Raw genomic sequence first — 27,850 nt, 5'->3', positions numbered from 1 at the left:
ATGACGAGTAATGATAACTCTCCGTCTTATACTGGACCATTACAGAATATTGGTGACCTATGGAACGTTTTCAGTCAAAATACTGGATTCCATGGTGTTAATAAACTATCAGGAAACACGAGCAGAACGAAAATAAGAATGTGAGTATACATTAATCGAAAGGAAAATTCACCATTAAGTCTTCAGCGCTTCTGACCTATCATTCAATCCATCATCTATAATATTTAAGACAATAGTAGATATGTTCCATTAGAATTATTATTGAACTGATTAAACTGTAAATCAAATTATAACATCTTCTAAAAGTCTAGAAGTTGCTTTATCTACATCAATAGAAGCAAGTTGCTCATTTAGGTACAACCTATTTGTATGTCATATAATACTTTGATAAGCTTTCGTGTTAACTTTTTCGTTTTAGGTTACTATGGATTTGTGTTATTCTATCGTGTGGTATTTACCTTACAGTCACAGTTGTACAGGAGATTAAACTTTACTATAGTTATCCAACAACAATGACTCAGTATACCAAACCACAAAATGAAATAGAGTTTCCAACAGTGACAGTTTGCAATCTAAACTCACTAAATAAAAGTGCGATTAGCAATGATTCAAGAATAGAAAATTATTACTCAAGCGTTAGTCTGGTTTCTGTGCACTTTCCGAGTAAACCTATAAATTGGAGCGATCCCATCTTTGAACAAGAGGGGTTTTACCTGAACCGAACATTAGAAGATGTAATGATAGATCAGAAAAAAGTTCTTGATCCAGGTGGGCTATTGGTATCTGCAAATTTTGATTTTAGCCCCTTAGATGTCAAGAAATACTTCCAAATTAAACTTTATCCAAACAGAGCATGCTTCACATCTAATCCAAACATGAAAATAAAATCGAAACATGAAGGCTCAGAGTTTCATATGACCTTAATGCTTGATTTGGACACTGCAAATAACTACTATGGCACCACGTACGGCGAAGGACTTCAGGTAAAAATAAATTCTGCATGTAATGTGCAAAATTTATTTTTTTCATATTATTATATACTAGAAATTAACATCAATATTGAATTTGATCATTTGAAAATATCAGCGTTACATTGTTTCTTGAATACTTGATGCTACGAGGGAAATGTTACCGAGCTATGTGCTAAGATAGCATAAGTTCAATATGAATTATTTAATAAAAAACAGCATTTTCTATATCTAAAATTGTTTGGCTGATTTATAACACAGGTTAACTAAAGCTTCTGTGGAAAGGTGTCCATACTATTTCAAACAAACCGGCCACTTTTTATATTTATAGTCCCTTGAAATATCTTATTAAAACTTTATATGAATGGTTTTCATTTTTGGATTCGAGCGTCACTGATGAGTGTTTTGTAGACGATACGCGCGTCTGGCGTATATACTTAATTTAGTCCTGGTATCTATGATGAGTTTATTTACAACCTCAGGGCCGATGTCACTGCTGGTGGGGAGATATTTCCCTGAGGCTATCACAAGCCCTGTAGTCAGCACTTTTTGTGTGCTGACATGAATTGTCATTGATATGGTTATATTTATAAATTTACTGTTTACAAATTCTTGAATTTTTTTAAATACTAAGGCTATTCTACCTTAGGCATAGATTACTTTAGCTGTATTTGGCAAAAACTGTTAGCAATTTTGGTCCTCAATGCTCTCCAACTTTGTACTTTATTTGGCCTTTTTAACTTTTTTGGATTCGAGCGTCACTGATGATATAAAAAAAGAAGATGTGGTATGATTGCCAATGAGACAACTATCCACAAAAGATCAAACTGACACACACATTTACAACTATAGGTCACAGTACGGCCTTCAACTATGAGCAAAGCCCATACCGCATAGTCAGCTATAAAAGACCCCGATAAATCAATGTAAAACAATTCAAACGAGAAAACTAACGGCCTTATTTATGTAAAAAAAAAATGAACGAAAAACAAATATGTAACACTTAAACTAACGACAACCACTGAATTACAGGCTCCTGACTTGGGACAGGCACATACATAAATAATGTGTCGGGGTTAAACATGTTAGCGGGATCCCAACCCTCCCCCTAACCTGGGACAGCGGTATAACAGTACAATATAAGAACGAACTATAAAAATCTGTTGAAAAAGCTGATCTCATCAGATAGACAAAAAATACAAGTGGACGTGGCCGGGTAATTATCCATCCCGACACAAAAAGACATAATGAACAGATCTGAGAGTACTCGCAGTTATCTGACAGCTAGTTCAAAGCCACTTACAACTAATAAAATAACATGCCTCTAAGACTAAACAATAAATCCGTACACATCCAACATACAATGGATTAAGTGTAAAGACGTCATAAACAGCCAGAGTAAAACATGACCTTGTACAATGCCAAGTTACAGGTATCGACAGATTGTAGATCGATCAAAATGTATATGTATATAACATACTAGTAATGTTTAGTTAGCTTTCACTGTACTGATAACAAAATAAATATTTATACCAATAAAACAAAATTCAATCATCTTATTACAGTGTTCAATAGGTAACCTTTTAGAATAAATTTATTTAAAGGAGCCACAAGTTTACATGGATCATTTCTAAATTTCCGGGCACGGTAAACAACTCTTCCGTAAAAATGAGGATGTGCTATCCCGTTTGAAATAAGATTTTTGCAGGTAAAACCAAACTTCAAAACCAAATATTAATATCTATGGAAAAATTTAGTAAAGGTTTTAAGTAATTTATGGTAACGATATCCCTGGTTTACTGATTTCAGCAAGTCAACATGGCGGCTCGGTGGTTACAAAAAAGACAGTGAATTTGACTATTGCGTACCAGAATACAAATAATGTAGCTTATAGTCTTTATAGTCTTTTGTAGACGAAACGCGCGTCGGGCGTATTTACTAAATTTAGTCCTGATATCTATGATGAGTTTATTTCACTTGCTGAAGGTACATTGTTTTTTTTAAATGATTTTAATCTAAATGTTTAATTTTGAGGTCAAAATAATAAACAAAATGCGAGAAACTGTTTATTATTGCCTTTATGTGTTTAGGAGTATCGTCACATCTGTTTCAATGTTTAGCGAGTGGTTGCAAAAATATGATGCTATATTGCACAAATTACGAATCAAATTGACCATCAACACTGCTATCATTAGGTAATTATGGATAAAGAACAAATAGTAATTCTAGTTTATCATGTACAGCGGAGATCACTTAGACGCTTGAAAAAGGTTGATAGTGCATGGATAAGGCGATCCCCTATATCTGGGGAATGACATCATAAAGGCTCGCACAATTGACGATTATTTTCCGGTGCATGATATAACTCGAAGTTTGCCTATTGTTTTACATTTGTCATTTCGTTGATTTCTCTTGCTGACTGAATGGGTTTCATTCATTGTTGAAGGTCGCATGGTGACCTATTATTGTTAATTTCTATGTCATTTGGTCTTTCGTGGGGAGTTATCTCATTGACCATAATACCACAACTTTTCATTTTTATATTTGCAACATTTACTTGTGGCAGTCGAAATTTCTAACCTCGTTCCGACTAACCTATTATGTATCTCGCTAATTGATTCATTGATTAAGAAATAATTCATGGTAGCCATAGATTTGTTGGGAATTTACTCATGGTTAATAAGTCTATTGCTGAGCAATCGCAATTGATAAAACTAACTAATATCCTGGTCCAGGCCATGCATAAATTTACAACATATGTATGGCTTCCATGAATTATTTTTATTCTAATAGGACAAATAAGGTCATTAAAAAAATTGAGCGAGGTTGGATATTATGCGTGTGTGTGGATGATCTATTTTACCCAACGTTCGATAAATGTATTTTTTTTTATTAACCAAAGTGTAGCTTTCATGAATCAATTCTTTAAAACCGCTAGTAAAAATGTTATTAGTTTTTTTAATTCACAAACTCAACAATTGCCATTTTTAATATACATTTTTTGTATTCTTGTACGCAATCGTCAAATTCACTGTTGGCTTTTGTGTAACCACCGAGCCGCCATGTTGACTTGCTGAAATCAGTAAAATGTGCAAATAATGCCAAAGAATGGAAAAAAGCAACACTACACCTACCTCAAAACGTTTTCCCAGTCTAGAAGAAAAAAGCGTTGGATTGATTGATTTTTGTTTGATTTACGCCGCATTAGCACAAAAAGGCTCGCGGCGATAGCTAATTCGAATGTTTCACAATTTAAAGCATATTTTAAAAAAAAAGCGATAAGGAAAACCTTCAGCGTTGATGTTGTCATTCGTATGACGAGATGTTTTGAAATTACGTTAATGAGCAAAATAATTGATGTAAATTCGATTTTTCAAATGTTTTGGAAATGTCAATTTAGTTTGAGTTTGTACATTTGTTTGATCTCTACTGCATAAATTCTTTTTGTATGCCTCAGAATAAAAATAAAGTTTCTGTAGAATATTGTCAATCGTAAAATTTATCACAGCGCAATCGACATAGCGTTTGCACATATGTTACGATACGTGTGGATTTAAGTGGAAAATATATTTAACCGCCATAATTTTTTACATCTCAGTAAAGATATATTGAGAATTGTATTACAGTGTTTCTTTTAAAAGGATAAAGAAGCACGTCATATTATAATTTATCGTTTTTAAAATGTATTACAATGTTATGATTTTCCCAATGGCCGTTAAGCAAGTGACAATTGATCAATCATTTTTAAGAGAAAAGTAAATTAGATTAAAACAAAATATGTCGTTTGTCAAAATAACTTCTGACATATCGATATAGGAAGATGTGGCTTCAGTGCCAAAGACACAACTCTTCGTCCAAGTCATAATTTGTAAAATTATACCATTCCCAGAACGGCAGAAGTACAGAAAAAAATAAAGAAAACTATCGAGTAAGTATAAGAAGATATTTTGTAATCAACAGATAGAAGAAATAAACATATAAGCTTTAGATCAAGATATGTAAAAAGTGTAATACTAAATGGCATTTTTAATTTCTTCCAGTTCATAGTTCACGATGCGAATGAAGATCCTATTCACCAAGGCATAAATGGTTTTTACGTTAGGCCAGGAAGAGACGTGTTTGCGTCAGTGCATAAGAAAAGGGTGAGTATTTTTTTTAAATTGGAATAGAAAGCTCCTTTTGAATCTTTATGCTTAATGATTTAGTGTTTTGTGATCTTGTTCGTCTTTTTGTCGTTTTTCTCTTTATACCATACATTGATTGATTGATTTCTTCCGTTATTTATAACAAGAATCATTTTAAAAAAATTAGGTATTATAGTTACGAGGAGAGACGTTACAAAATATAGTTAAAAGAATTATATTTGTGGGGAATATTGGGTGCAAATACCACAAAAATATTAACATAAAAATTGTTCATCATGACATACATTAAGGAGATGATTTTTTTAAATAATTAAGTTGGTACTTACGCCAGCTTCACACTGAGGGTCCAAATATTGTTTTTTTCTTTTTCACCAAAAACATATAGAAGGTTCCTTCGTGAACTATTTAGTATACAATATATTATTTGATAAAAGCGGTTTGACTTCTGTTATATATAGCATCAGGATTTTGATAATAGATAATTTGTTTCTTGTCTTTTGACTGAAGTACGAGTATTTGCCAAAGCCCTATGAAGCAATGGAGAATATGTACTGCAAAGATCAAAAGAACGATGATGGTTCTAAATATTACAGAAGTTCATGCTTCAAGGACTGCTTATCGACGTTTATTTTGGACAGATGTCATTGCCTTCCTTACACACATAAAAGTGCGTCAATAGTTAAAAAATAGAGTTTATAACTCAATGTTAAATATTTTCAAATTTACAAGGTACTTTTTTTGATCTCATTACCATAAGGCAAAATTGAAGAAGCTTTTGATTTTGTCATTTGTAACAATGTTTATTTAGGGAACATACAATGGTGTTATTCATGCTTATTTCATCTCATCTTTTGAAAGTCTTGTATTAAATTACATCTACTTGAATAAAAAAAATACTCTAACTATTCACCAGAACGAAAGAATCATTGCGTACAACACTTTTATACTTATTTATCACTTAGATTAAATGTATGAAACAATTACAGAATGCATGCAAAACGGTTTTCAATATAACCTTTACCGTATGAATGTTTTTATTGAATTCACAAATGCTTGTGAGCAAACAAATTTAAAGCAAACATTTTTTAGATCTTACCACTGTAATTTTGCAATTTATTACGATGCTGCATTGGTGAATATACATATATCGATAAAAGTTCACAATAAGATAAAGCATGTGCACTCATTTCCAAAAAAAACCGAATATTAGTCAAATTTGTTAAATGTCATATTGTTGTCAACAATTTGGTTTCATCAGAATAAAAACCAAATCTACCAAGAAGAAATTTTCTTTATTAAACTTGATTTGATAATGGTCGATTAGGGGGGGGGGGGGGGGGCTTCGTGATTTTACTCTTACAAGGTTGAAAGCAATGATTTCAACAGCTGTTGATAAAATGATATTTGCGCGATTTTATTGTTTAATGGTGAAATCGTGTGAACCAAAGGTCTTCATTTGAGGGGGAACTAATTGAAAGGTTACCTGATACGACAAATGAACATATCCGTGGTTTTATACGATGTGATACATATCGGTCACTAAATCATAATGATGACTTCCGCTTAGGTTTTCACCACTTATAACCTTTGATGCGATAGCTGTTTGGTGTAAGCAGTTGTCATCGTGGAAGACAACAGTGATAAATAACGCAGCCCTATAGTGTCTTATCAACTGAAAGGTATCTGAGTTCGTTTTAAAGAGTTCCCTTTCTTCTGTTTAATTTCAACTGAATATCAGCCTGTGAATACATTATACAAGGATTATTTAAAACAGTGATACAATACGTACATTTCGTTGTAGATGAATATTACTGCTCTAAGTTTGAAGTGGCTAACTGTACTACGAAAGCTATAGGTAATGTATGTTTAACCATCCTTTTATGTACTGTTTTTTATGTAACTGTTATGAATACGGAAATCTATTTATTGTAAGACTACAAAAGGGGTTGTTTCACAGGTTGTATTACTCAATTTATTTCACTTGACTAGGCGGAGTTTAACCGGTTCGCTCACAATAAACCAGTCCATCTATAGATAGGTGTATTAGGATAAACTCATCAATGAAGTGTACAGTAATTCTTTTGTAAATTCCTTTCATGACACTGATAGGTGATTACAAATCAGTAATAATTATAACGGCAATCATCCTTATCACACACATCTTCAAATAGACTGTCCTTATGCAAATTAAAACCTAGCTCCGCCCGATCAGTTGAAATAACATTGGTAATAACATGCAGTTGCAAACACCTTCAATTAAACTTTCAAATGGGAATATTATGAGTAATAAATTGGTATACAAAAGTAGCATGCAGACTTAAGGTAGACTCGTTCTAAGCACATGCTATTTAGATATTTCTTCATTACTGAATAAATAAATCAAACTTGTGGAAATATTCAGATAAGATAGCACTTAAGTACCTTTTCCGGTTAAATAGATGGCACTTGTGTTCTTCTTCTGGTTAAACATCTTCGTTAACCGAGGGTTACGATCCACTTCCCTCCTATCTACCCGTGGCGGATTGAGATAGAATTTCGGAGACAAGATATAATGATTTTCATTGCTGGCAGTCGAAACTCGCTGCATCCAATCAAAAAGCACCTATAACATTAACGTGTAAATGTACAAAGTGTATGTAAACAATTGCCACTTGCGTATTGTACAACAAGTCTTTACATCCCTAAACATACGACTATATTGAGTGACAATTTGAATGTTTTAATGAACTAATAGAAGTTCCTGTGTATGTTTCTAGCACAAACGCATACATGTCAACGTATATTTTCGTTCCCTGCTTTTCCAAGTGTGTAGAATCTAGACGCTACCCTGGTTTTACCTCCAAATTGATGTGTTCAAGCGCAACCATTTATCAAGACTAATGGATTCGAAATGGGCGTGACTTCAATCTACCGATAAATGACACAACATTATTATCACAAATATTGGCTTATTTTTGGTTAAATAGATGGCACTTGGGCTCTTCTTCTGGTTAAAATGATAGCACTTGGGCACTTGTTCTGGATAAATAGATAGCATTTAAGTAATTCTTCTGGTTAAATAGATGACACTTAAGTACTTAATTCTGCTGATTAAATAGATGGATGGCACTTATATCTAAACGTAACAAAATAACTAGTTATTATAGAGTGAAAAAATGTATTAAATGCAAAAGCATTCTTTCAGACTGTCGCATGTGTATAATTTACTTGTTCAAATGATCTTTCAATTCAAAGTTTGGTTTCGGAATTTTAAAAACATGCACTCTCTCACTGTCGATCAGGTGGGATTTAATTTTTTTCGTTTGATATGTACGAGCTTTTGATTTCGTCATTTGTTAACGGAATTTCTGTTTTGAATTTTCCTTGGAGTTAGGTATTAATTCATCGTTATTTACTTTTTATATTTCTATTCATCTCTTTTCAGGAGATTTCTACAAACAAGCAAAGCTAGCTTGTGATTGTCCATTGCCGTGTACGTTTACACAGTATGAAGTTTCTCTGACTTCATCACTGTTCCCATCAGACTTCTACAGTAAGAAGGCATTTGATGTCAGAGGGGAAGAACATTTAGACTACTACAGGTAACGATAAACACGTGAAGAGCTAACGAAAAAAGTTTTATTAGTTTTAAAACGCATACAGGTTGTATGTGCCAATTTCTATAAAAAGTTAACGATGAAATTTTTGAAATTAGGTTATCTTGGTAAATGTACAGCCAATTAAAATACAAAATATTATGTTATATAAACTTAGAGCTTACTTATGTTGAGAAGATTAAGAGGGTTGCGTAGTCAAAGAGTTTGATCAATTTTGATACAAAATATAATGAACGGCTGTATGTTTAGCTGTCCCCATACTACTTTTGAACTATTCGTCTTGATATAGCCAGTATACACAAACGTTGAACACTTATCAGTCAAAATGTCTATGTTTTGTAATATTATCACCGTACCCTTGTAGCATCAATAAACTCAACCAGATTATCGATAAAACTTTGAGGACATATATAAAGTTTGAAATAAGTAATAACTTATTATTCTCATAAAATTTATGCGAACGTGATCAAACCACAAATAACTTTGTAAACGTATTGCCATGTTGAACTTACTTTAAATGCTTCTAGTGATGCAATAAACATGCAATCCTAGTCAGAACTAGATTTTTAACAATTGGCCTCAATCACAATACCACATAAATAATAGGCGTTGGTCGTGTTTTTTGCATTATTGTACGCATCTTCTATTAATGACAGCTACTACCAATTAGATGATACAATATGAGTGCCAATGAGACAAATCATCATCCAAGTTACAATTTGCAAAAAGTTAACGTTTATCTTGAAGTCAAAGAGGAGCATTAGTTATCACCGAGCAGCAAGCTGTAAAGGTCCCTAAAATTATTATTTTAGAGCAATGCAAACAGGAAACTTCACGTTCAAAAGGATTGCCAGTTTTAATATATGTAATTTGGTTTTCAATGCAATCATCAATACTTTTAACACAAGGAATTATGGTAAAAAAATGGATTCCGAATATTTTTTTAAGAAATTAATCATATCCCTTTCCCGATCATTTTGAAGTTATATAGTCGTTCCCTAATCTATATTAAAACGTTAGACGCGAAATATTTATGTGAACTACATCAACAAACGACATCTACTTAACAACAGCCTCCGGACGTGTACATATAAATGCAAGGCGTATGAAATTAGTTTTAAGGTAGCATATACGTCTATGAGTGTGTCATAAGTATGACATGGAACCGTGAATACATATTTAATGGTTAGGGTAAGATATATTGATTGGGTTTTTTTTCTGCCATCGACGGAGTACTCAGATAATTGATAAAATGGTATTGCTCTCCCTTCACGAACTTTAGATTAATGTTCCGATTCTGAACGACATGACTTCTACTTAAGAGAAAATGACCTTGGGTCTAGAGTGTAAGCATTTTTAAGCAAAATTAGTAATATAAAGTTGCAATCAATAACTATGATATTCTTAAAAACGGTACTACATCTATTAATTTATGATTGCCAATATGGCAACTGAAGCCTTCAAAACAGAATTAAAAGTTTTAAATGAATATAGTTATAATGGTTTCAGGAGTTGAATTCATGCAGATGTACTTCAAGTTCATACTTTTTTTTTATTACAGGCAAAACTATGTCAACCTTCATATTTATTTTGACCAGCTGTCTACAACAATTTCACAGCAGGTTCCAAAATATTCGTCGGCTGGTGATATATTTGGTATGTATACTAAAAAAAAGGCAACAGCAGTATACCGCTGTTCAAAACTCGTAAATCTATGGACAAAAAACTAAATTGGGGCAACAAACTAAAACTGAGGGAAACGCATAAAATATAAGAGGAGAACAACGACACAAAATTAAAATGTTACACACACAGAAACGAACTAAGCATTAGACAAAATCCGATGAGATAACAAATATAACATCAAAACCAAATACATGAATTTGGGATAGAAAAGTACCGTGACACGTCTTATAGTAATGTGAATTCACACTCAAATATAAGAGAAAACAAACGACACAACAGAAACACAACGTTAAAATGTTACACACACAGAAACGAACTATGATATAACAATTTACATTTTCTACCATTGTGAAACTCTTCCTCAATGACGTTGTTTGTTAACGTTATGCGTACATCCCACTATTGTGTATTAACTTGAGAATGTATAAAATCGGCTAAAATACTGAAACAACTTTTGCATGCAATTTATTATTTTTTACGATACCTTTACGTTAGGACATAACACTGAGGAACTAGAACTCGTCGTTGTCTTAATTACCTATGAAATTTATCTTAGATGAAAAGGTTTATTTTCAATGACTTATGAGGAACAAATGACAGATTAGACTACTTAAATAAATCTGGTTTCTAAAGATATAAGACTGAAAAAGTCATGAATTATCAGCAACGTTTCATGAACTGTTTAAACTTCTGTAGTTTGAATTAATAACAAGATGTTCTCAATTAGATACCAAACATATAAAAATTTAACTGATTTTAAAGCCTTGATTAATGAATGCTTAACACCGCCTCAGCATATAAAATGCTATATTGTGGCAATCGAACCCTTCAACTATAATTTTAGGAGTCTTCCAGTTTCAAGATGAAACGGAAGCACAAGGAAAACGATAACGATAACAAAACGATTCAAATTTCCTTTTCTGTACTTTCCTTTTTTAAAAAGGTATATACCATCTAGGACTTTCAAGGGCGTTTACATATACCAGCGCATGCTATAATGGCATTTTCATAAACTCATCTAGCGAAGGTCTGATTGAAAATCGCTAAACATAATAACTTATCATTTCTACTGTGTTTAATGATTTGTTTGTATATAATTAGAGCCGTTTCTTGCTCTGTCATAACAATAACACATATTCACAGGACTCACTTTCGGCCATTCGATATTCTTACCGGGTTGAAATGTTACTGGTTTATCACTTCTGAAATTACAATACAGGTACGGTATAAAAAAAAGCAAAATGTGATATTATTGTATTGTGAGAACCTACCTAGTTGAAATTGTTTGTTGTTACTAATATGTAAGCAATATTTACTTTTTCAGGACGTTTGAAAAATAACAAATCATTCGTAATATATTTATAAAAAGTTTGACTTCAATTCCGGATTCAGAATTTATCAATCTGACGTGAAATTAAAATGCATTAATCTTTCTATTTTCATTAGCTAACCTTGGTGGCCAGATGGGATTGTTTCTTGGAGCCAGCATTGTAACGTTGACAGAACTTTGCGAGTTCCTGATCTTTGCTTTCTTGACATTCATTATCAATGTTATAAAAAGGGGACAAACTAAAGTGCAAACAATTTCTATTCAGCAATAAAGATATCAACAACTGTTTGGTAAAAATCTAATAACATTGCATGATAAGTTATCTTTTTAGTTGAAGTCAAGTGCACTGATAACCATTGATAGTTATCAAAAGTACCAGAATTATAAGATGAACAGACCTATCATTTAGGTTGTCATTTGTAAACAAAGTAAACTGCAAGTCTTTACATTAAATTGAAATGGAATTTAAAAGAAAATACATTTACTAGACGTGCTTTTAAAAAAATGGTCCTATTTAATGACCATAAAATATCCATTACAATATCAACTACGAGTAACTGCAAAAAAGTAGTTTTCATTTATCACCCAGATATCCATTAATCAGGAATGGTTAATGCAAAATCGACCAAAATCAAACTCACATGTCTTCATTATATCTAAATTTCAATCAATTTCCTTTTTACCATCCAGAAAATACTACACAATAAATTATTTAAATGAAAATATAAAACAATGAAAAATCCGTTATAATTTCAAAAATGATCTGAATTGGTTTTTTTATAAAGTAAACGACAACTAAAATAAGCCATGTTTGTCGATTTAAGCATTCGCTCAAAGATCTTTCATAAACGGAGTATACATAGCGATGGTTTGTACACTTTTCAATTTATTTATGCCCACCTTCGATAGTAGAGGGGCATTGTGTGTTCTTGTCTGTGTGTCCGTCCATCCGTTCGTTCGTCTGTCCCGCTTCAGGTTGAATTTTTTGTTTAAAGTAGTTTTTGATGACGTTGAAGTCCAATCGATTAGACACTTAGTACAGGTGTTCCCTATGGTCTGTCATGCCAAATCCGAATTTGAATACAAATGTCCCAGTACACTGAACACAGAAAATTATAGTGCGATTGGGGCATCCGTGAACTTTGGACAAATTCTTGTTCAAATTGACTTTCAAGCATTTAATAATCATTCCCATTCGTCAGAAGTGCGCTGTAGAATTTTGTTTATCAAGATGATATGCTGTATGTAAAATTTTTTAGAATTCGTAATAAAATAAATCTAGCAAAAAGTGCAATTATGGTAAAGTATATACAAGTCAAAACAGTAAAGTTTTGTTGCATCTAAATTAACAGTGTATATAAGATAAAAATAAGAGCATGGTGTATATTTGCCAATAATACAACTCTCAACTAGAATGAAATAATAATTATACGGTCTTTCACAATGAACAACCTCATTACGCATAAGATGCTATACAAGACCTCGAAATAAAAAAATGTAAAACATTTCAAACGAGACGAATAATGGCCTCAGTTATGAACAAAATGATTAACACAAATTAATGCATATCCGATATGAAGTTAATGTTAATGACAGGTTAAAACGTGATTAATTTGTTTTCTGATAGTGATCAGATACAACAACAGACTCACAAGAAAGATATGAATTAGAACACAAATATATGTATTCTGCAATTCCTTAATTTACAGAAAAACGTTACATTTTGATGTTTGACATGGCGTTGTCAATTTGTCTTCGACTTCTTCCTACTACTTTCAACAACCATAATTTATTTAAGATTGGAGACCTTAAAACTTTCAGAACGAATTTATCATAAAAATGTATAAAGAAGTTAAGTTGTAAAAAGTCTTACCTAACGGTGCACTATATGGCTGTAGAGACACTGGCTTTGACCAATAATAACAATGTGTTTCTACGATTTTATGTGTATTATTTTGTTTCGCAGAACAGGTCTCCAAACGTTAAACTGGATTGTCTGCATATTCACGACAATCAGCTGACACGAAAACTGCTGAGAATCCCATTTCGGATGTTACGTTTACATATCAATTTGTCATGTGTACATTCAGCAAAATCGGAACATTTTTCACATAAGAAAAAACTTTATCGTGGTTATTTTGACAATGTTAATTTCTATTCAACAACAGTATTGCACACGTTGTTAACAACTTTCTGTTTTGTTCATGCTTGTAATAAGTATACTTGTTGTTCTATATATACGGTATGAACTATCGACGAAATCAACTCTTTTTGATAATGTCACTGTCAAATTAACACATTTATTAGTTAAAGTTGTGTATTTTTATTTTATTTTTTAGGGAGTGTTGTTTGTCCGTGATGCATGTATACACAGTTTCGGCCAATGGCCAAATTACTGTCCACGCCCATTTACATATTATATAAGTTTTGGTTGCATTTTCGATTTTATCAATATAAAGGAATTTTAATTTACTGTGATGCCTGCTAGCTATACAACCAGGTTTAACCCATTTTTTTTTTAGAAACACCTGTTCCAAGTCAGGAATATGGTAGTTGTTTTTCATTCCTTCCGTTGTTTGAGTAAGTCAAACGTATGATTTCTAATGGACTCTCGATTTGAATTTACCTTCGAGTTTGGCATTTTTGTTAATACTTTTTTCTTCAACTGAATGTCCCCAACACATTTTGTTTGAAAACTAAAGTCAGAGATATCTATTTTATGTGGTTGAAAAGTTAGATAGAATATGAGTAACTGCCTCATTTTCATACTAGAACATCAGTTCACATATCTTAAGGGTCAAAATTCATTTTTCGGTATTTGTTTGTCATCCTCTCGTACAGTTGATTTCATAGAAAAAAAATCAGATATTTATCTGGAATCATCTTTATGTACTAGTGATAGCTATTTTTTGCACTCTGCATCCTCTATTTCTTAGGTTCCTCACCAACGTCCAGAAAGCATATATCAGGAACTCGCAAAGTTCTGTAAGGGTAACAATACTGGCGCCAAGAAACAATCCCATTTGCCCACCAAGGTAATTAGCTAATGCAAATAAAAGAAAACTTTGATCAATATTTTATAAAAAAGGAAAGTACAAAACAGTGGCACTCTACCAATATGAACGATTTTAGTGATTATACTGAGGGACAATTTGTTGTTTTTGCTTACTAAATATACAAGTAGGGGGTAGGGTAATCGTATTATAAGCTGTTCATAAGGGAGTTCAAGTATCCATTATATATGAGAAGAAATATTTGTAAAACAAAATTTCTACAGGCAGTAAAACCTATTTTAAAATGATGTTTTTACTAAAATAGAACTCATTTATGTTAAATGTTTAACTAATAAACACAAAATCATGCATTTCTCGGACTATTTATGGTGTCTTTATTCATTATCTGTTTGAAACATTAATTTGTCAGTTTTAATTGGAACTGAAATAGCTTTTCAGTATTGACTTTAGAAACTAAAAAAACTTTTAAATAGACTTATTAAGAAGGGATATAGTTACGATACTGTTGTCAGGTCATTAAAGATTGCATATGTTTGCGTTAATATTGATTCATTTATAGGGTCTTTGCATCGGAACTAAATACATTTATTGAAAAAAACAGTTGTTGGCATGACACGGGTTATGTTCTTCTCATATATGTTATGATGGTATGATACTAAACCCCTAACGGGAAGGATTGTGCCTGATATTCATATGATGAAATCATAATCTTTCAATCAGTTTAATTGAAGTCTTGAGCTGACATGTCAGTTAACTGCTAGTAGTATGTTGTTATTAATGTATTATTGTCATTTTTCTTTATTTTCTTTATACATCTTCTGACATCAGACTCGGACTTCTCTTGAACTGAATTTTAAATGTGCGTATTGTTATGCGTTTACTTTTCTACATTGGCTAGAGGTATAGGTGTAGGGTTGAGAACTCATAAACATGTTTAACCCCGATGCATCTTTGCGCCAGTCCCAAGTCAGGAGCCTCTGGTCTTTGTTAGTCTTGTATTATTTTTATTTTAATTTCTTGTGTACAATTTGGAAATTAGTATGGCGTTCATTATCACTGAAAAAGTATATATTTGTTTATGGTTCCGGCTGAAGAACGTCTTCTGTTGCGGGAATTATTCGCTACATTGAAGACCTGTTGGTGACCTTCTGCTGTTATTTTTTCTATGTTCGGGTTGCCTCTTTGACACGTTCCCAATTTCAATTCTCAATTTTATTTCATTTACTGCAAGTACTGTATATTTTGTGCCTCGGTGTCGATCTTTTGAGGTAAGCCAATTGCAAAATAATGATTTGTGCAATGTGTGTTTATTTTGTGCGTTTACGCAACTGTCCCAGGTTAGGGGATGGTTATGCACTCACAAATAAGTTGACCCCACTACCTTCTGTGTGAGCCTGTACCACGTCAGAAGCCTGTAGTTCTGTGGTTTTCGTTGATTCATGTCCTTTATATTTGTTTTTAGTTCTTGGTTTGTTAAAAATAAGGCCTTCGTTTTCTCTTTAGAATTGGTTTAAAAAAATATATGTTTTGTTTCATTGTTCATGACTGTACGGAGATCCACAAATTCATTATCCGCTTCATTTATAGTTTTGTGTGTATTAGTCTTATTGGTTATCCCACCACATCTCCCTATTTCATATTAACATTTAAAAAACAGAGGAAAAAGAAAATTCATTCGGCGGGAAAAAAAGCCAGGGGAATAAAACAAAAACTCGACGTAAATACTAATAACTGCCCACTGAACAATACAACTAACGCTAAAGACCGAGGAGCACGATCCTCATCACAAGGATGATATCTGGTGTTACAGAAGTGTGAGTAAGCACGAACTGCATCATATGGCACCGAATAAACGAATATATGACTTTATAAGTCAATGAAAAACAAAATCACTATTCTTAGTTAGAAAGTATAAAGCAAATATATATATACGAGTCTAAATTGAAAACTACGCTCAAACCTATGATTGCGTTGGATAAAAACCGCAATTTTTATACGTGTGCATGTAAAACAAATTTCGTTGTAGAAAGGTCTAAAACAGCACAAACAACGTTTTCCAAAAGACCAAAAAAGTGAAAAAGTATATTTAAACAAAACGCATTTGACTAGATGGTCGAACAACTGATGTTCTTTAAAAGAGGGACGAAAGACACCAAAGGGACAGTCAAACTCGTAAATCTAAAACAAACTGACAACGCCATGGCTAAAAATGAAAAAGACAAACAGAAAAACAATAGTACACATGACACAACATAGAAAACTAAAGAATAAACAACACGAACCCCACCAAAAACTAGGGGTGATCTCAGGTGCTCCGGAAGGGTAAGCAGATCCTGCTCCACATGCGGCACCCGTCGTGTTGCTTATGTGATTACAAATCCGGTAAATAGTCTAATTCGGTAGGTCAAATTCATGAAAGGGAAGGGGATTGTAGTTACGACGTAAGGAACATATCCGATATCATTTGTGAAACGGTTATTCCATAACGGTCAACCAACTCGTGATGGCGTCCGTAAAATTTACGAAGGGATGATTTCAACTTCACCATTTGGAACTCTTGGTTTAATAGCTTCCTTGTGAGCAGTAACCCTCTATCAAGAAAATCATGATAGGAAATGCAAGCACGGGAATATCGTATCAATTGGGAGATATATACCCCGTATGCAGGTGCTGCTGGAAATCACTATTCTTAGTGATAACCTTGCTGACTGCCACTGGCGATTGCCAAATAAAATTGATCACAAGATGTAACAAAATAGAACTTTATATAAATTTAATACTAAACAGAATTTTTTTTTTTAACTTGTGACCTTGATGTTATGCCACAAACATACAGTGTCAACATTTTTTTAGAACACCAGATCCGGATTTCGACAATAAATGTCTCTTCAGTAATGTTAGGGATCGAACGTTATTTAAAGGGCCATATAAAAAGTACCCTAATTTTTAGATAAACTCTTGAATTTTTAGAGCAAATATATATATATATATATATATATACAACTCGTCTAAACATCAACCCAACAATGTTAGATCTGTAAATTTGCTTCCGCATATTTTAGGTTCTTCCCTCGCCAGGATTCGAACCAATGCTACTGTGATATCGTGACACAAAATCGCCTGCACTGCAGCCGTCCCGCTAGACCACACGACCACCTGGGCCCTCAAAAAAAGAGCTTTCGCTGGCCATGTGTTACCTTTCCACGTCAGTTTTAATCTAGCGGCGTACTACAGTACATGATATATAAGGCATGAAGATGTAATTGTTACAGATCAGCTAAATTATCTATAGTAAAGGATCCTACAAATTAATGTAAGATACAGTCACAGAAAATAATTATATTCATAAGTACGTCTGAGTCAGTGACAACCCTTTTACAGATGTATCCATCGGATCGCCATCAATGATGGTGATACATGGCTGTGTACATAATGTATATACAACTCGTCTTAACATCAACCCAACAATGTTAGATCTGTAAATTTGCTTTCGCAAATTTTAGGTTCTTCCCTCGCCGGGATTCGAACCCATGCTACTGTGATATCGTGACACCAAATCGCCTGCACTGCAGCCGTCCCGCTAGACCACACGACCACCTGGGCCCTCAAAAAAAGAGCTTTCGCTGGCCATGTGTTACCTTTCCACGTCAGTTTTAATCTAGCGGCGTACTACAGTCATGATATATAAGGCATGAAGATGTAATTGTTACAGATCAGCTAAATTATCTATAGTAAAGGATCCTACAAATTAATGTAAGATACAGTCACAGAAAATAATTATATTCATAAGTACGTCTGAGTCAGTGACAACCCTTTTACAGATGTATCCATCGGATCGCCATCAATGATGGTGATGCTTACCCTTCCAGAGCACCTGAAATCACCCCTAGTTTTTGGTGGGGTTCGTGTTGTTTATTCTTTAGTTTTCTATGTTGTGTCGTGTGTACTATTGTTTTTTCTGTTTGTATTTTTCATTTTCAGCCTTGGCGTTGTCAGTTTGTTTTAGATTTATGAGTTTGACTGTCCCTTTGGTATCTTTCGTCCCTCTTTTAATTGATATTTCAACATTCACAAGACTGCTTTTAAACTAATGTTCGATTTATTTATAAAGTATATATTGTTTTAGTAGGCCCTAAGTGTTATTTTCATGATCAATTTAAATTTATAAAGTTAATTAATGTTTTCATTTCGGAGTCGACCAAACGTGACACGTGGTGTATGTTATGCTTATCATTCATAATTCAAAATACCCAATGACATAATTCTTGATTTAGTGAAACATTTCGATAAAAAAACACATATCAATAAAACATATCGTGTCGATTTATGCTAGTTATATCTTGCACGAATGAGTATGTTGACTGTTTTGTAATAAAGACATTGTGTATTATTTCAAGGTTTCATCCATCATTTTCGATACAAATATGCCTGTACCAATTCATAAATATGACAGTAGTTATCCATTCGCTGGATGTGTTTAAGGTTTGATTTTGCTATTTGACAAGGGTCTTTTCGTTTCAAATTATCCTCGAAGTTCGGTATATTTGTATTTTTTTTCTTTTTTCAAAACTTATTGATTAACAATAATTTATCTATTACGATTTAGTTTCAGTACATTAGCATTGAAGTTCACCATTTTCACAGAACAACAGTTTGGTTAGCTTTAGTCACACGCGTATACAGTATGTTAGAAACATATATTTTCGACAGGCTTAAGCGTTTGGGATAGGTTTTACACGTAAAACAAACTCTGAGAAAACAAATGATTATATCTGGCCTATATTTTGATTCTCTTAACTGCATACCTATGTGAACCTGGTGTATGTTGCATTAAATTTTTCATCAGATCCATATTATGGCTAACATTTTAATTCCACTCCTTAAATGCAAATACGACGCATTGTTAGCAGTTTGATAATACTAAGAACATTTTTTGCATTTCGTTATAACAGACAGTAGTGTTAATGTCTGTGTCATTTTAGGCTTTTGTGGATAGTTGTCTCATTGGCAATCGTACCACATCTTCTTTTTTTTTTTATATATAATAACAGACTGTTTAACAGCAACAGCAAAAAAGGATATTCCTATGAATATTCAGTAGACTTAACCAAACAAAGTGTCTTTGTTTGATTTTAAATTGATAACGTTACTATAATATTTTGAATATTGTATTTTTAGCTCACCTGGCCAAAAGGGCCAAGTGAGCTTTTCCCATCACTTTGCGTCCGGCGTCCGTCGTCGTCGTCCGTCGTCGTCCGTCGTCGTCGTTAACTTTTACAAAAATCTTCTTCTCTGAAACTACTGGGCCAAATTAAACCAAACTTGGCCACAATCAACATTGGGGTATCTAGTTTGAAAATTGTGTCCGGTGACCCGGCCAACCAACCAAGATGGCCGCCATGGCTAAAAATAGAACATAGGGGTAAAATGCAGTTTTTGGCTTATAACTCAAACACCAAAGCATTTAGAGCAAATCTGACATGGGGTAAAATTGTTTATCAGGTCAAGATCTATCTGCTCTGAAATTTTCAGATGAATCTGACAACCAGTTGTTGGGTTGCTGCCCCTGAATTGGTAATTTTAAGGAAATTTTGCTGTTTTTGGTTATTATCTTGAATAAATTATAGATAGAGATAAACTGTAAACAGCAATAATGATAAGCAAAGTCAGATTTACAAATAGGTTAACATGACCAAAATGACCAGTTGACCCCTTTATGAGTTATTGCCCTTTATAGTAAATTTTTAACCGATTTTCGTAAATCTTAGTAATCTTTTACAAAAATCTTTTCCTCTGAAACTACTGGCCCAAATTAAACCAAACTTGGCCACAATCATCATTGGGGTATCTAGTTTAAAAATTGTGTCCGGTGACCTGGCCAACCAACCAAGATGGCCGCCATGACTAAAAATAGAACATAGGGGTAAAATGCAGTTTTTGGCTTGTAACTCAAAAACCAAAGCATTTAGAGCAAATCTGACTTCGGTAAAATTGTTTATCAGGTCAAGATCTATCTGCTCTGAAATTTTCAGATGAATCAGACAACCTTTTGTTGGGTTGCTGCACCCAAATTGGTAATTTTAAGGAAATTTTGCTGTTTTTAGCTCACCTGGCCCGAAGGGCCAAGTGAGCTTTTCCCATCACTTTGCGTCCGGCGTCCGGCGTCCGGCGTCGTCCGTCGTCCGTCGTCCGTCGTCGTTGTTAACTTTTACAAAAATCTTCTCCTCTGAAACTACTGGGCCAAATTGAACCAAACTTAGCCACAATCATCATTGGGGTATCTAGTTTAAAAAATGTGTGGCGTGACCCGGTCAACCAACCAAGATGGCCGTCACGGCTAAAAATAGAACATAGGGGTAAAATGCAGTTTTTGGCTTAAAACTCAAAAACCAAAGCATTTAGAGGAAATCTGACAGGGGGTAGAAATGTTTATCAGGTCAAGATCTATCTGCCCTGAAATTTTCAGATGAATCAGTCAACCCGTTGTTGGGTTGCTGCCCCTGAATTGGTAATTTTGTGGAAATTTTGCTGTTTTTGGTTATTATCTTGAATATTATTATAGATAGAGATAAACTGTAAACAGCAATAATGTTTAGCAAAGTAGGATTTACAACTAAGTCAACATGACCGAAATGGTCAGTTGACCCCTTTAGGAGTTATTGCCCTTTACAGTCAATTTTTAACCATTTTTCGTAAATCTTAGTTATCTTTTACAAAAATCTTCTCCTCTGAAACAACTAAGCCAAATTGAACCAAACTTGGCCACAATCATCATTGGGGTATCTAGTTTAAAAAATGTGTGGCGTGACCCAGTCAACCAACCAAGATGGCCGCCACGGCTAAAAATAGAACATAGGGGTAAAATGCAGTTTTTGGCTTATAACTCAAACACCAAAGCATTTAGAGGAAATCTGACATCGGGTAGAAATGTTTATCAGGTCAAGATCTATCTGCCCTGAAATTTTCAGATGAATCAGTCAACCCGTTGTTGGGTTGCTGCCCCTGAATTGGTAATTTTGTGGAAATTTTGCTGTTTTTGGTTATTATCTTGAATATTATTATAGATAGAGATAAACTGTAAACAGCAATAATGTTTAGCAAAGTAGGATTTACAACTAAGTCAACATGACCGAAATGGTCAGTTGACCCCTTTAGGAGTTATTGCCCTTTATAGTCAATTTTTAACCATTTTTCGTAAATCTTAGTTATCTTTTACAAAAATCTTCTCCTCTGAAACTACTTGGCCAAATTAATCCAAACTTGGCAACAATCATTTTTGGGGTATCTAGTTTTAAAAAGGTGTCCAGTGACCGGACCATCAAATTAAGATGGCCGCCACAGCTAAAATAGAACATAGGGGTAAAAGGCAGTGTTTGGCTTATACCTCAAAAACCAAAGCATTTAGAGCAAATCTGACAGGTGGTAAAACTGTTTATCAGATCAAGATCTATCTGCCCTGAAATTTTCAGATGAATCTGACAACCCATTGTTGGGTTGCTGCCCCTGAATTGGTAATTTTAAGGAAATTTTGCTGTTTTTGATTATTATCTTGAATATTATTATAGATACAGATAAACTGTAAACAGCAATTATGTTCAGCAAAGTAAGATTTACAAATAAGTCACATGACCGAAGTGGTCAATTGACCCCCTAAGGAGTTATTGTCCTTTATAGTCAATTTTTAACAATTTTCATAAAATTTGTAAATTTTTATTAACATTTTCCACTGAAACTACTTGGCCAAGTTCATTATAGATAGAGATAAATGTAAGCAGCAAGACTGTTTAGTAAAGTAAGATTTACAAACACTTCACCATCACCAAAACACAATTTTGTCATGAATCCATCTGCTTCCTTTGTTTGATATTCACATAGACCAAGGTGAGCGACACAGGCTCTTTGGAGCCTCTAGTTGGTTATTATCTTGAATATTATTATAGATAGAGATAAACTGTAAACAGCAATAATGTTCAACAAAGTATGATCTACAAATAAGTCAGCATGAACAAAATAGTCAGTTGATCCCTTAAGGAGTTATTGGTCTTTATAGTCAATTTTTTTACAATTTTCATAAATTTTTAGAAAATATTGTCCACTGTAATTATTCAGCCAAGTTCATTATAGATAGAGATAATTTTAGCAACAAGAATGTTCAGCAAATAAAGATCTTAAAACACATCACCATCACCAAAACAATTTTGTTATGAATTTATCTGTGTCCATTGTTTGATATGCACATAGACCAAGGTGAGCGACACAGGCTCTTTAGAGCCTCTAGTTCATTTCTCAAGAGTCAAAGGTATACGAAATTTACGAATTGCAGACATTTTACGTCTGGGAATACAAATGCACCAACAATAATGATTGCTGAAAAAGTAAACTAACAAAAATATCAAACTCGAAAAGTCCGTAGTAAAATGGCAAAATCAAAAGCTCAAAAATGTCCAATGAATGGATAACATTTGTCGTATTCAGGATTTAGTACAGGCTTTTCGTATTTAGAAAACGTTTATTGAACTTGGTTTTGTTGTTGTTTGTTTAACTATGCTTTGTATCGATCTAATTAGCCAACAACTATTTTATTATTCATTCTTTGAAATGTATTCGTATAATTGGCATTGATTTCCCAACTACTTATCTATTGCACAACATTGACTTTGAAACCAAATGTTCCTTCCTGTTCGGTTATTGAAATAACTATGATTTTAATACTAGTTGGATACCATTGAATAAATGAAATGAGACATACAAAGACAAACCAAACAGCTACTGACAGTAAGCAATTTTTTGGTATAGTTGAGTGTTTTTTAGAGGATACATTAATTTTTTTTTTATTTTAACATCATGATTTAAAGACTCTGTTCTATCAAATTGATTTTTTTGTCAATTGAAATTGTAATTATATGTCAAATGTGATTTTAGGAATCAGATTTCACATTAAACCAGTTTACCGTACACTAAATTGTGCTAGGTGCCAGTAGCGTTTTATGATTTCAATGACTATCAAATAGACCCACATACAGTTTATGGAAAACAGAAATAGATACTACCACACAGTAAAACAAATCGCACCAACTACTGACAACCCGAACATAAACCAGACAAACAAAGGAAGAAACTACAGCTTACAACACATGGTTCAGAAAACATGACTTGGTACCTATACATAAGACAGCGGTTTATAAAAAAAACCAATTTATCATCCAGTCTATATGAACAATTTTTTACAAAAAGAGTATTTTATAAAGTGCCTTCGTTTCGTGTGGAAATGTGCAAACTTTTATTGTCTGCATATTCTTGTCGAGTTTTAAACTAACTGAAATGCAATTTCAACGTCTATCTTAATTCTCTTCAAATGTTTTGATTTATAGACTTGACAGTTAATGTAGACAGAAATACCTTGTATTTCATATGGAGAATCGGACATGCCTGCTGAACAAAATACATGTTTAAAACTTGTTTAGAACAATATACTTTTATAATAAAAGTGATTTTGGGACCACTGATCTACAACATTTTGGACACAAATGTTATCATTTTGTTTGACAACGACATATCAAACCATGAAACAACACAGTGTTATTCTTTTATTTTATTTGAATCCTATAATGGCATCTTTCTTCACTGTTCATTTTTCTTTCCTCTTTGTATATCTGAAAGCAAAAAAAAACATAACATGTTTACTAATAAATGATGTTTTCTATTATTTTTCCTTTTAAGTTGTATGGAATTTGGATATTTCTAATTCAGCATTTTATCTTTTCATGATGATTAATGCAATCTTAGAACTGATGGAATAATGTCGAATCAATCAATTTTTAGTTTTCAAAGTGTCAGTCCGTTCTTAAGACAATAGTAAAAGTACGATGAGTTATAAGCATCTACCGCTGACAAACAAATTTGTAGTTAGACTTGCAGGATACATCATGCCAATAGTATCCGTTGCTTTCATGCCAAATCAAACAATTCTCCACCGATTTTCCGGCTGGTTGATGACTACCCATATACCAGCGGTTATATGAAATTGGCTCTAAATTCTCTATTCATACCCATCTTCCTTCCGCAAACATGTCTGTACCACCCAACCAAACCGTGTTAGGGTATACTGTGCATGGAATAAATTGAAAGAGTAAAAATGAAATAAAAATAGATGTATGTTCAAACACGAAAATGAAATAGGTGTGAAAACTATCCAATTATAAAATAGAGAGCTTTAATTGTTTGTCCATTTTTTTCAACTATTTTAAGTCATATGACACATTTCATATTCTTATCTACTCTAAATATCAAGCACAATAATGTCAAATCTGCAAATTTGCGGAAGCTTATTCTAGTTCTTCTGTCGCCGGGATTCCAAATAATGCTATTCGGACATCGTGGCAATACTGCATGCACTGAACATTTCAATCGTCATAGACCACTCTACCACCTAGACTGAACTAATAATTCAGATTTCAATAGTTTAGTGTTATATCTTCTTATCAGTAGAATCTATGTATATATAAACTGAATACACTGTGTCAAATGATTTTTAAAAACAATATAACAAGATAGAGATCGGCTAATGAATGTAATGGCGAAAACCAATATGAAAATAAAGAAAAGAACTTACCGTTTGTCATAGCCTTGATGAATTTCATTTCATCAGAATTTGATACAGTTGCAAGAAAACCGCCAAGTGAATAACATACACTCTAAAATTGTAAAGCTATACTAAGTAATGTGTTGGCATTTTCGTTTAATATAATTATCTTTCCTAGTATGTAGTTTATGAACTGATAGAATACAAAACATAAGTTTCAAAATATCAATATATATTGCATACTAAAACTTGTTTGACATAATACCGATGTAAGGAAAATCTATTTATTATCGTGTCACAGTATCAAACTATAGTCCATTACAAGTATATGCATTACGGTAAAAACAAATCAACATAGAATATAAGCAAAATGTTGGTGTTATTGTTATATGAGTTGACAAATTTTGACAAAAGTTCAATATGGCATCCACACCATACTAATGATGCTATATAACACTATTTCCAAAGATTTCATTAACTATTGAATACTATCATACCTGAGCTTCCATCCATGTCATTTTTTGATGGACAAGCATAAAGTCTTTGTTTCGATACTCCACCCATATGTAGTCATTATTGGCGTCTGTAATAAAATATCATAATAACAAAATTAATGTTATAACAAACATTTAGTAACTATTATTTTTAGATTATTGATGGACTAGATATAAACTGTCTGCTAGACATCTGAAACAAAAAAAGTTCATTCTCCAAATCAATTTTCCATATGCCTTATTAAGCCTACAACAATTCATGTCCGCAATTGAATTTCTCGTACGTGAAATAATTCACATCCTTACAGAACCATTAACTGTGTGATGCGCACCTGTATGTGTATGTGTTGTTGTGTCTGTGCTTGTCACTCTCGCTTTCAGCATTCATCACTAGCAGCTTGCTGTGAAAAGGAGAGCCGAGTGCTTAAGTCTTTCCTGCCGGTTACAGCCTCTCATGCAGTAAGACCTATGTGGCCCAGGCAAATATGGGATCCTCCACGAGGTGATAGATGGAAACTGGGCACCTCACGGCCCCAGGCAAAACCACAAGGTCTCGGAGGAGGTTTGGCCCCTAGATGCACGGCATGCTAGGCCCACCGGTGAGTGGATACGCCCTGGTGCCTGCAAATTAAACCCCCAGCTATGAGAAAATAGCCCCACTGCCTTGTGGGTGACTGTGGAAAGTCAAAGGCTATGGGAGACAACCCAGACAGAAATCCGGACAGATGCAAACCGTTAGCATGGTAATGCAATCATCTACGGGAAGGACTACCCAGAGAGAAAACCCGGCCCACCAGAGTGGAGGTTGGACGTTGGGCTAACTATCCAACTCTGTAAAAAAAGAACTTGTTACAGAAACCTGGCGGCCTTATGCGACTTCTGGCGCGGAGAGAATTAAGGTTAAGGCAAGGTTACAGAACCATTATATTGCTGATATTTTCCAAATGTCTTAAATGATAATATATACTTTGACACAAAACTAGTAGAATAATTTTGACAAAGTCTTAGTCTTATTCGTATTTGGCACACCTTTTTGGATTTTTGTGTTTTCAATGCTCTTCAACTTTGTACTTGTTTTGGCATTCTAATTATTTTGATCTGAGCGACACTATTGAGTCTAATGTAGACGAAACGAGCGTCTGGCGTATAAAAAATCTATAAGCCTGATACCTATAATAACTAATGAGAGACTCGCAATAAAGTTCATATATTATAAAAAGCTTTATTTACCTATAAGATAAATATTGAGAAGGCAAACAGATATTATCCATTGGCAAAAATAAACAACCATCTTTTCAATATCAATGTTGAAAAAAAATAATTCAAATGATTGTTTTGTAGTTGTATCGATATTTAAAATATTAAAATGAAATGCGATATCTTCTATCATAGCATGTGATGATTTATGACATCAAAGTGGTTGACATTTGAGAAATGGCATACAGGAACATTCGTGTCATATCGACACATCTAGTTGAATGAAGGCTTGGTACAGGGGGTGGGGGAGGGGGTTCCACAAACAAGATATTTATATGATGAGGCCTTATGTTTTATATTTCAATACACGTATGACAGGTATATTTAAATGTACTTATAATTTAACCATGGTTACATGAAAAGGTGGAGTTACCATGGGTTGTGTATTTTTTCACTAAAAAAACACTAAACAAATAAAAATTAAATAATTTGTTGCTGAATGTTAAACTCATAACCATGTTTTTTTTCTTCAGGAAGTTGACAAGCAATACCATTATAGAACAAGTTCAGATTTGCCAGTTAAAATTATAGAAAAAGAGGTTATTTCGTCTTTAAATTGTCATTTCGCAACCCACCTTCAATTTAAAACTTGTACAAAAATAAGTTATCACTGACTCATCATCAAAGTTACATAATCACATCACGTAAAAGTAAAAAAAAATACAACATTTTACATGGTCAATATGAAAAAAAGCCCAGATATTGGTCAATGACAAAAAGACATCACCGACTCACTTCCAGGCCGGCAAAATGTAATACAAAAAGAAATCCGGCGTTA

At 33.4% G+C, this 27,850-nt stretch overlaps 1 protein-coding gene and 1 long non-coding RNA gene across 2 annotated transcripts; one reads left to right on the top strand and one right to left on the bottom strand.

Moving 5' to 3' along the window:
* Positions 1–11,996, top strand: LOC134688052 (acid-sensing ion channel 4-B-like). The gene is made up of 8 exons (XM_063548519.1): positions 1–140; positions 419–983; positions 5,009–5,110; positions 5,621–5,708; positions 6,852–6,968; positions 8,538–8,694; positions 10,271–10,365; positions 11,842–11,996. The coding sequence occupies exons 1-8, from the start codon at positions 1–3 to the stop codon at positions 11,994–11,996; spliced, it is 1,419 nt and encodes a 472-aa protein (XP_063404589.1).
* A 12,317-nt stretch (positions 11,997–24,313) lies between these two features.
* On the bottom strand, positions 24,314–27,142 carry LOC134686446 (uncharacterized). Its single transcript, XR_010101613.1, has 5 exons — positions 27,046–27,142; positions 25,819–25,904; positions 25,352–25,433; positions 24,625–24,844; positions 24,314–24,392 (listed from the first exon to the last, which is right to left on the bottom strand). It is a non-coding gene; the product is annotated as an uncharacterized LOC134686446 (long non-coding RNA).
* Between the last annotated feature and the right edge of the window lie 708 nt (positions 27,143–27,850).

This window comes from Mytilus trossulus, chromosome 10, assembly GCF_036588685.1.
Source record: "Mytilus trossulus isolate FHL-02 chromosome 10, PNRI_Mtr1.1.1.hap1, whole genome shotgun sequence".
NCBI lineage: Eukaryota > Metazoa > Mollusca > Bivalvia > Mytilida > Mytilidae > Mytilus > Mytilus trossulus.
This window is presented reverse-complemented; position numbering and strand designations above follow the sequence as displayed.

Bases quoted from the DNA above. Each gene is read 5' to 3' on its own strand.
- LOC134688052 (XM_063548519.1), top strand. From the start codon at position 1: ATGACGAGTAATGATAACTCTCCGTCTTATACTGGACCATTACAGAAT. The intron at 5,111-5,620 runs GTGAGTATTTTT...TTTTGACTGAAG, and splicing joins CGTCAGTGCATAAGAAAAGG to TACGAGTATTTGCCAAAGCC. The intron at 6,969-8,537 runs GTAATGTATGTT...ATCTCTTTTCAG, and splicing joins CTGTACTACGAAAGCTATAG to GAGATTTCTACAAACAAGCA.